This window comes from Octopus bimaculoides, chromosome 19, assembly GCF_001194135.2.
Source record: "Octopus bimaculoides isolate UCB-OBI-ISO-001 chromosome 19, ASM119413v2, whole genome shotgun sequence".
NCBI lineage: Eukaryota > Metazoa > Mollusca > Cephalopoda > Octopoda > Octopodidae > Octopus > Octopus bimaculoides.
In genome coordinates, this window is record NC_068999.1 from 4669 (window position 1) to 15965 (window position 11297).

General features: G+C 40.2%; 1 protein-coding gene across 1 annotated transcript in view; it reads left to right on the plus strand.

Moving 5' to 3' along the window:
• Window positions 1–11297, plus strand: part of LOC106881756 (holocytochrome c-type synthase) — a 19445-nt gene that overhangs the window by 3557 nt on the left and 4591 nt on the right. Inside the window, exons 2-4 of the mRNA XM_014932247.2 lie at window positions 1854–2273; window positions 5252–5399; window positions 6969–7089. Coding sequence (XP_014787733.1) covers window positions 1863–2273; window positions 5252–5399; window positions 6969–7089 — 680 coding nt within the window. The 5' untranslated portion in view covers window positions 1854–1862. The remainder of the gene's footprint in view (window positions 1–1853; window positions 2274–5251; window positions 5400–6968; window positions 7090–11297) is intronic.

Below are 11297 nucleotides of genomic sequence, written 5' to 3' on the forward strand. Positions count from 1 at the left end.
ACACACACACACACACACACACACACACTCACGCATCATCATCATCATCATCAGTCCCTTTTCCATGCTGCATGAGTTGGATAGTCCAACAGGAATGGATGAAGCAGAGGCCTGTGCCAGGTTCTATATCTATTTTGGCATAGTTTCTACAGTTGGTTACTTTTCCTAATACAAACCATTTAACAGTGTACTGGATGCTTTTTACGGGGGAACCAGCACCAGTGAGGTCGCCAAGAATCCCTCAACTGAGTGGGTTATAAACTGGAGGAAAGAGAAACTATATAAACAAGGAGAAGAGTAGGTGTATTGCTAAACATGTGAATACATGGCTTGCCCACTTGGAAAGTGAGAGAGAGAGGGAGAGAGAGAGAGAGAGAGAGAGAGAGAGAAGAAAGAAATAGGAGGTCCTAGTACAATGTAAATAGGAGACAGAATAGGAAGTACACTGAGTGAAAATAGTTATATACATACACACACACACACGTGTGTGTGTGCATCTTGACATATGATGTTTGTGAGTGTCACTGTTAGACAAGCATTAATTTCCAATCATTGATGGAACACATGTATCACCACCAAAGGGGAACAGGCATAGTGACAGGAATGGTATCTGGCTGTAGGAAATCTGCCTGGACAAATTCTGTCTTGACCAAAGCAAGCATGGAAAAGTGGATGTTATGAACGTTTTTGCAAGTTTTATTCACTTTCATTCTGAAACGACCCACCCTCCACTGGTGATGGTGGGGAAGGTGTTCATCTTAAGAAATACTGCCTTCTATATAAATGTCTCAGTAACTGCTGCATTTAATAATTGATCATCTTCAATATTGTTCAAAGATGGGAAAAAATATTCCTAGAACTAATACAAGATTTTTATTGAACTTTTCCCCTCAAAATAGCATAATATAAGATTCAAAGCATCCACTAATACTTAATAATCGGATGTTTACAAACAGTAAATGATATATCAAGAGAAATTCTTAGGTTTAAAGACAGTGCCAGTAAAATAAACATCAAAGATGCTTTACTCCACACACAAACCATTATTGAATGATATTGCAAGCTATTCTCTGATGGTGACTAAAGCTGTCACACTGTTGGAAAATCTCTATCTTCAGCAAGTATCTCAGGATTACAGGTGTTTTGTTTTTTAACCTGTATGATTCACCTGAATTGGCAACAAAGGGCATTGATGACTGAATTAGCCTTTGTCAATTCAGAATGGTCTCATCTGTGGTTCTGTGGCTCTCTTGTCAATGATAACCACTTGGAACTAGTATCAGTTACTATGGCCATCTCACTTGTTTGGGTTCTGCAGAAAATAGCACACAGATCTTGCTGGAAAGTAATGGTAGGTGATTTCACTAGGGAATAAGGCTGTATGCCATCTTTTGACAAGATGCTCATCGACCAAATCTTCTTGATATTTAGCTTTCTACAATTGGGGTCAAATGTCAAGCCTGACCTCCTCGCCCTTGAGTTCAATTGTGATGATTGTTTTTCCATTCGCAGAAGACAGGAACATGTCTTACAGTAGCATTGTTACTGCCTCCTTTTCTGTAAAGATGTGTTTACCTTTAGATATATTAAGGGACATTTTAATGTTTAAACATAGTACATACAATACAATGGGAGATTTTTCTCTGCTAATATTATGCATAGAAACTGATTCATGTAGGAAAACCGAAAATTAAAAATTTCTATTTGATTTAATTTTTTCCCTTTACATAGTTTTCATTTTTAATATTAAAAGTTAAAAACAAAACATTTGCTGTTTTATAAAAATAGAAAAAATAAAATAACCCATCATGGTTTAGGTCTGGGTTTTAGGTCCTGTCACTTCTGTTTTGCAGTGAACCAAAATGGGAATCACTAATTCTTCCCTGTTAAACTTTGCTTCAGTTCCAATCATTCACAATGCAACCAAACAGAATTCAGATAGTCCAATGGACAGTGAATGCACAAAGCCGGTTCCAGCTGAATGCCCAATGCATCAAGAAATAAACAAACCGGTGCCTCCTCCTGAATGTCCAATGCACAAAGAACAGTCCAAATCACGTTCTCAACAAAACCAGAACAATGCAACATCAGCTTCACCTGATGGCAACAAATCCTCAATACCACCATCAGCAGCGACAACAGCAAAAGCAGAGTCATATCCCTCAGACTGTCCCATGCATAACAGTGGTGCTGGAATACCAAATGTGCCAACAGCCTCGTCAGAATGCCCGATGAATCAAGCCACAAATGAAAATATTGATCCTGCAAATATGGTTTGTTTGTGTTTTTTTTTTTTCCCTTTTCATCATCAGTCTAACTCCCACTTTCCCATGCTTGCTATAGGCCAGATGAAATTTATTGAGGTATATTTCCTATGTCCAGATGCACTTTCTGTTGCCAGCCAAAGCAATACTTCTCCATGGCCAGACTTGTTTTTGCTGGATTTTGGAAATGAATGTCTTTCATTTGAAACAATTACACACACACACACACACACACACACACACACACACACACACACACACACACACACACACTTTATATATATGTATGTGTATGACAATATCAAACTAGGAATGCGTACTCAACACCACATTTGTAGAGAAATATTCTTTATTTGTTGGATAACAAGCCTACTGTTGGTTTTATGCTTAGAATTCTCAGCAATTATCAATCTTGCCACATGGGACATTAGTTCTCATCTCCATCTCAAATGAGAATACAATGAAGCTACACAAAACAGGGGGTTTTGGAATAAACTAATTAATATACAGATTAAGGAAAGCAACTCCTAATTGTTATCTTCCTTGCATGTGTTTGTGTGTTTTTTGTGTCAAACACATACACACGCACTCACGCACACACACGAACAAACACATACACACACATGCACACACACAACACCCTAACAAATATTAATCACACACATACATGCTCACACAAACGTGCACACACATACGCACACCATCCTACCATAGATAAAACACACACATACTCATATACACATGCCACACACGCACACATACAGACATACACATACATATGAACCATCACACACATACGGTTGCTTACACACACACACACACACACACACCACAAGGATATTTAAAACAACACACCCACTCAGACAGAGAGACACACACACACTCCCACACTCACACAAAACACTCCCACGCACACACACAGATGCACATATACATACACTCACATACGTACACACCCTCACACATACATACTTGATGTGTTGAAAAGGTGTTGGTACAAACTCTATACAGTGTACTTTGTGCAAGCTATGGACACATAAGTAGTGCAGTGGTATTTGGGGAAGGTTAACAGAGAAAATAGTCTTTGTGTGTGGCTGATGTGTGGGTGCAATAAACACTTAGAAGGTGCAGAGAATAGACTCCCTCAGATGTCCGGGGTGATCCTTAGAAGTAGTAGATAGCTTCCATTACCTAGGCAACCAAGTTAGCAGTGGAGGAGGGAACTCTAGGCTGAAAAAGTTTAGAGAACTACTACCTTTGTAAGTAACAAAGGCCTTTCCCTCAGAATGAAAGACAGATTGTATGATTCCTGTGCTACATGGCAGTGAAACATGTGCTTTGACAACAGAGTACATGTGAAGGTTTGAAAGAAATGAAGCTGGAATGCTTCGCTGGATGGGTAATGTCAGTGTGCCTGTATTACAGAGTGTAAATGGTTTAAGAGAAAAATTAGGTATAAAAGGTTTCAGGTGTAGTCTGCAAGAGAGAGGATTGTGATAGTATGGTTGTATGATGCATATGAATGAGGACAACTGCCTAAGGAAGTGCCAGTCTCTAATTGTGAAAAGAACAAAGGAAGACACGGGGTGAATGGTGACAAGAGATATTCAGATATTCACTGAGGAGATGACAAGGCAACAAAACATTTGGCAGTTTGAGAAGACACATCAAACTAAAAAAAAATGTGGCAATCCATGCATTTCCTTTATGGCCATGCTTTCCCTCACACACACACACATAATTCTGTTCTCTATCATATTTCCCCACAGTCTATTTTCTCCAACTCCTGCCAACCTTTGCAGTCCCTCTTCTCTTCCTCATATGCTTATCAGCACACTCTTTATGCCCTCATATATCTTCCATACACCCGCTCCAGCCACTTCCAATTCCTCTCACCATCACTTGCTATTCTCTGCTTTCTATAAATATCTTCCCTCACACTCTTATGGAACATCTCCCTCTATCCCCTCTATACTACTTCTATTGCCCCCCCCCCACTGTTTCCTGTGAGCAGGTCCTCTCCCACTGACTGTCTCTCTATCACTTCTAACTCTCTCCTTCTTTGTTCAAATATCTCCTTCATTGTAAGGGAGCTACCTTTGTCCCTATTTCATACTCTAATCTCTCTGTTCAACTCCCTCTCTCTGTTGAGATCCTTGTCTTGTGAGCTTGTGGGTGCTGGTGCCACATAAAAAAACAGCCACGTTCATACAATGTGAAAAGCACCCGTGATGGTGCCACGTAAGGAACACCCAGTACATTCTGTAAAGTGGTTGAAACCATGTCAAAACTGAGACATTGGAGCCCTCTGGCTTGCTAGTTCCTCTCAAACCATCCAACTTATGCCATCATAGAAATAATGATGATATGGTGTATGTACTTCTAGATTTCATTGTCTTTCTTTACTTCACTCATTGTTGCTGTCTCCTCTTTTAACCTTTTTCTAATGACTTGTAGTACACCTGTGCACTGTATGTTATTATTATTATTGTTATTATTATTGTTTTCTCAGAACATTAGGTCTTGTTTGTTCTGGTAGATTCTGTAAGAGCAGACAGCTTTCAGAGCTCCCTCCTCCACTGCTCTTCCTAGTGCCTGCCATTTTATGGCACAGATTATATACATACACACACACACACACACACACATATATATATATATATATATATATATATATATATATATATAAAATAATAATGATAATGGTAATAGTCTTTTTGCTCTTTCTGTAGTTCAAGTCTCATGAATGGGTCTTCTCATTTCTTTCTCAAATTGGTTCTTACAACATCCAGTATCATTCAAATTCAACAGAAAGCTGGCAAATGATAGTTATTTAGTGTTTCAAATCCCATTGCTAGCTCTGTATATTTTTCTGAAAATGCTGCCATTAATGATGAGTAATCTTGTTCATCTTCAGCATTTTCCAGTTCCCTTTTATTTTATTCATTTTAACATTTAAGTAGGACCTTCCTCTTTTATTATTTCAGATGCCACCACCAAACCAAAGGCCCTCTGCTGACCAACCCTTTCCCCTCCCATTGAATCGAGAAGTATCCTCAATACCAAAAGCTGGTACCAATGAGACTTGGGTTTATCCTTCTCAACAGATGTTCTGGAATGCGATGCTTCGGAAAGGTATGTTTTGTATCTTTTTATTTTTTGACAGGACAGATTATTATTATTGTTGTTGTTGTTGTTGTTATTTTTCTTTTTCTTATTATTAGTTGTGATAGTAGTAGTAGTAGTAGTAATAGTAGTATAAGTACAGGCATGAGTGTGTGGTTAAGAAACTTGCTTCTTAACCATTTGGTTTTGGATTCAGTCCCTTGGTGAGGAACCTTGGGCAAATGTCAGCTACCATAGATCCATGCTGACCCATGAATATGGTTGACATAACCTAAAAGAAGCCCATCATATATCTCTGTTGGTCTGTAAAAAATGTGAGACAGAAAATGTAATTCACAAGACTCTTTATTCAGAATCCCTATGATTGTTTTGATCCATCATGCACCTGTACTTTGCAGGAAAGATGCTGTACAATTGTCATGCATCATAGGTGCAGATGTGTCTCTTTAGGTGACTTTTCAACATCTACCTCTAGCAATACATTTTGGTGAGTGTAGCATAATATCTGTCTCCATAAGGAACTGAATTATAATGGAAGAATTCTTCTCATGTAAGCAGTAAAATAAAGTATAGAAGGATAAAAGTAAGGAATCCAAAAAGAAAATAGAGTAACTAAGATTTTAGGGAATTATGGGTTGAAGGTTATTTGAAGAATTAAATAGTTACAGGTTACGATAGTACATGTTAGTATTACAGGTTAGATGAGTGAATGAATGAATGAGGCAATTAAAAAAGCGAGAGAAAAATTCTTAGCTTATGCACATCGCGAAACAACAATGAATCAAGTGGTGTGAAAGTCTAAGAAGACGTGCTAAAGATTCTTTATAAGAACCACAGCCAGAAGTGGAGTCGATATTCTCCACCATCATAACTACAAGAACTGGAGACTGTTTTAGCTGAAGAATGGACAAACATTCCTTTGGAAACAATTCAAACATTGTACGAGTCCATACCTCGTAGAATTCAAGCTGTAATTACTGCCAAAGGCAGTCCTACCCCATATTAAAATAAATTTGTTTGAAATTTTAAAGTGTTGCCATTATTTTGTGCAACTCTTGTACATGTCTACCTCTGTGTGTGTAGAAAGTATGTGCTGCTATGTTTAAAGCACCTGTGCTGGTGCCACATGTAAATCACCCAGTACACTCTCAGAGTGGTTGGCATTAGGAAGGGCATCCAGCTGTAGAAACTGTTCTAAAACAGATAAAAGTGGAGCCTGGTGCAGCTCTCTGCCTTGCCACTTCCTCTTAAACCATGCCACCCATGCCATCATAGGATGACGATGATGACACACACACACACATGTGATGTTTGTTTCCAATCTTCCATTAAGAAAAGCGTGTTTACTCACAGGGAAATATTATCTTCCTTTGAAATGGGCAAGGTTTAGTGACAGGGAAGGCATCTAGCAATAAAAAAAATCTACTTCAGGGAGTTCTGTTTGAGCCATTGAAGCATTGGGAAGTGGCCATTAAAATGATGTTGATGATCTGTTTGTCTCTATAGTTGTCTGCTTATTTGTCCCGCTCTTTGCTCACCTGTTTCTCTGTCTTTTTATTTATTTATTCCTCCTGACAGGGTGGCAGTGGCATGCAGATGACATCAAACCAAAAGATATGGAATATATTGTCAAAATACACAACGCTAACAATGAACAGGCTTGGCAAGAAGTCTTGAAGTGGGAATCTTTTCATTTTCAGTAAGTTGAACCATTCAAGAACTGACTCCTTGTCTGTCTCTCTGTGTGTCCTAGTTTGTCTCTCTGTTTCCTTGTCTGTCTCCTTATCTATTCCTCCATCTCCTTATCTGTTCCTCCATCTCATTTTCTGTCACTGTGTCTAGTTTTCTGTCTGTGTGTCTCATTTTCTTTCTCTGTGTCTGTCTCCATGTTTGTCTCTCTGTTTTATGTCTTCCTTCATACCCTTCCCTCCCCACACTTCCTCTTCCTCTCTCTTATTTTCCAATGTAGTACTATCATCTGATGGTCAACATACAATAGACTATTGTAGTTTGTCATTTGTATAACTTACAACTTGCAGCAGCATTTGATATCCATAGTCTATGCTCTCATGTGTTAGATGGTTCAACAGGATCTGATGGCTCCAAGGACTGTGTCATACTGCAGTGTCTGCTCTTGGCATCGTTTTTATGGTCAGATGCCCTCCCTAACTCCATCTGCTTTACAGTGCATACTGGGTGCATTTTGTGTCATCCACACTTGTCAGTTCCCTATGTAGCTGACAAGACTAAGAATCCCAAGAGAATGAGTGACTTTATTCTCGAAGATAAAAGAGTACGAGAGAAGGGAGCCAAACAATTTTTTTGTAAAGGAGTTTCATGGTTACTCACACTTAGAAGAAATGGGGAGAAAGAACAAGTGGATCTGCAAAGAGAGAGTCTGATGTGTCCCAGTGGCCTCTCACAGTAGTCTGATGTATCCAGGTGACCCTCAAGACTATAAAGGAGTGCAAGAGATGGGACACGGGAGAGGAGGTAGGCAACAACTATAAAGATTGAGGTTAGGGTATATGAGTATGTGTGGGTATTTGTGTTCTCTTGTCTTGATTTGCTGTAAATGAATGTCACTGTTATGTCATTCATTTGTAATATTCTGAGAAAATATGTCTGGCTATGGGGAAATATTATGTTGCTTGGAAACTTGTAAGAGTTGGAGACATGGATGTTAAGACGACCAAGATGACAACAATGATGTTATTGTTGTGGTTGTTTACACTCATATCAGACCGAATGAAGGGATCTATGGTTAACGTTTTCCTAGCTGTGTCGAAAAGATTTCACTTTTGTTTTTTTATAGCTTGGATGACGACATTGCGTCTTTCTTGCAATATATCACGTTCTCGAAGCAGGTAACTTTCTAAAGCGACCTGAATCTAATTTTTCGGTTTGTAGTGTTTCAGAAAACATGTTACCAAACTAAGCACACTGGTTGACGGTGGTGGGGGAATATAAGTAATTAAAATCTTTGAAGGCACTGCTGAAGCATGGTTACCGTTCAGTTATTGAGATCAGTAAAAATATAAAAGGAAGTGGTTTAAAACTAGAACTGCACTACCCTGTTTCATATTTGTTGATTCAGCTGGCGTGCGTATATAAAGGGAGATAGCTCTAACTATATTAAACTACAACAAAAGAGTTGCTTCCCTTAATGGTTATCATGTGTGTGTGTGTATATATATATATATATATATATATATATGTATATACATAATTTAGGTAAATGGATATGTAAGTAAACAGATAGGTAGGTACATGTGTAATACAGACAGACAAGCACACATACATACACAAATGAAACTGAAACACATGACCATATACACACAAGGATACATGGAGAACATATCTATACATAACAGACGCACATACATAGTCACACAAACCCACACACAGACACACACAAGGAGACAGAGGTATAAACATACACATGAATATGCAGAATACATACATATAAACGTACAAACAGACATGCATCATCATCATCGTTTAACGTCCATTTTCCATGCTGTCATGGGTTGGATGGTTCGACTGCGGTCTGGGAAGCCAGGAGGCTGCACCAGTTACAGCTGTGAACTCACTTTATTTGCCGGGTCTTCACAGTCACAGCATATCTCCAGAGGTCTCAGTCTTTTGTTATTGCCTTTGTGAGGCCCAACGTTTGAAGGTCATGCTTCATCACCTCATCCTATGTCTTCCTGGTTCTCCATCTACCCCAAATTCCTTCCACTGTTTGGGAATGGCACTTCTTCACATAGATCTCATCCATCCGTAGTACATGACCATACCAATGTGAACGTCTCTCTTGCACGCCACATCTGATGCGTCTTATGTCCAACATTTCTCTCTGGGTGCTCACACTCTGTTGTGTGTGCATCCAGCGGATCATGCTAGCTTCATTTCTTTTGAGCCTACGCATGTCGTCCACAGTCACGGCCCATGTTTCACTGCTGTGAATGAAGCATGGTGGTTCACACACATGCATCATACAGTCTACTTTTCACTTTGAGCAAGAGGCCCTTTGTCACCAGTAGGGGTAGGAGCTTTCTGAACTTTGCCCAGGAAATTCTTATTCCAGTGGTAACACTCTCTGAGCATCCACCCCCACTACAGACTTGGTCACCTAGGTAGCAGAAGCTACCAACTACTTCTAGTTTCTCCCCCTGGCATGTGATGGAATCTGTTTTCTGAGCATCTCTGGTGTTTATTACCCCTGTGCATCTGCCACACATGAAAGCTATCTTCCCTGTTAACCTTCCTTTGATGTTGCTGCACCTCTTATGTGTCCATAGCTTACACTGGGTACATCTTATGGAGTTTCTACCTACACTTTTTCTACAGATTGAGCAGGGCCATCTACCTGAAGGCGTGTGTGATGTGTTCGCCTTTCTACTTACTAGAACTTTGATCTTTGCAACATTGACTCTAAGGCCCTTCAATTCTAAACCTTGCTTCCACACCTGACATTTCTTCTCTAGTTCTGGTAGTAATTCTGCTATAAGGTCTGATCATCAGCATAGAGGAGTTCCCATTGGCAACCTGTCTTGAATTCCTCTATTATTGCCTGGAGGACTATGATGAATAAGAGGGGGCTGAGGGCTGACCCTTGGTGGACCCCTACTTCTACCCGGAATTCTTCACTATGCTCATTTCCAATCCTAACCCTACTAATGGCATCTCTGTATAGAGCCTGTACAGCTCCACCAGATAAAGGATTGGGAGACCCTGTCAAAGGCTTTCTCCAAGTCCACAAAAGCCAAATATAGGGTTTTGTCTTTGGCTAGGTATTTCTCCTGCATCTCATCTAAACAGACTCTCTCCCTAATTAGTTGGGCTATGACCCTCTCCGTGACCTTCATCACCTGATCCAGCAGTTTGATACCCCTGTAGTTATTTCTATCTAAAGCATCACCATTACCCTTGTAGCAGTTGACTATGGTGCTGTTATGCCAGTCATTGGGTATGACTACATCATGAACTACCTGGTTTACAATGCGGGTGACTAGGCCATAGCCCACGCCACCAGGTGTTTTAAGCATATCAGCAGTGATTCCTGATGGGCCGGGGGGCTTTTTCTTGCTTCATACCCTTAATTGCTTTATCTACCAGGGTGCTGTCTATTCGGATAACTGGTGCCTCTACTGGATCAACATTTGGCAGGCTCTTCTCATCCCATTCATTCTTCATGTTCAGCAGTCTTTCATAATGGCTCATCCAAGCCTCTTTCTTTTCTGAACCATTAAAAGCAAGTGGACCATCATCCATGTGGACACATTTCTCTCCTGTGACATCATAATTTTCTCTCACACACTGCCTTGCAATCCCGTATATTTCGGTTCTTTGGTCCTCACGTCACTGGACATTGGTAAACTACTTCTTTTCTGCTTCGCCCTTGGCTATGTATACCTGTCGCCCAGCCTCCATTTTGGCTGTCTGGTACAGTTCTCTGCTACCCCTACGTGCATACATACATACACAGGTACATACATGCATACACAGGTTTAGTTCACTGGTGATCTAAACGAATAGGTACGTTGTGTAAGTGCTATAATTGATCATCCGTTACATTCCAAGTTCACAGTTGAAGCTGGAGCTAGGGATCCGTAGTAAGCTTCCAAGTCAACAGGTGTATCATCATCATCATCGTTTAACGTCCGCTTTCCATGCTAGCATGGGTTGGACGATTTGACTGAGGACTGGTGAAACCGGATGGCAACACCAGGCTCCAATCTAATTTGGCAGAGTTTCTACAGCTGGATGCCCTTCCTAACGCCAACCACTCAGAGAGTGTAGTGGGTGCTTTTACGTGTCACCCGCACGAAAACGGCCACGCTCGAAATGGTGTCTTTTATGTGCCACCCGCACAAGCCAGTCCAGGGGCACTGGCAACGATCT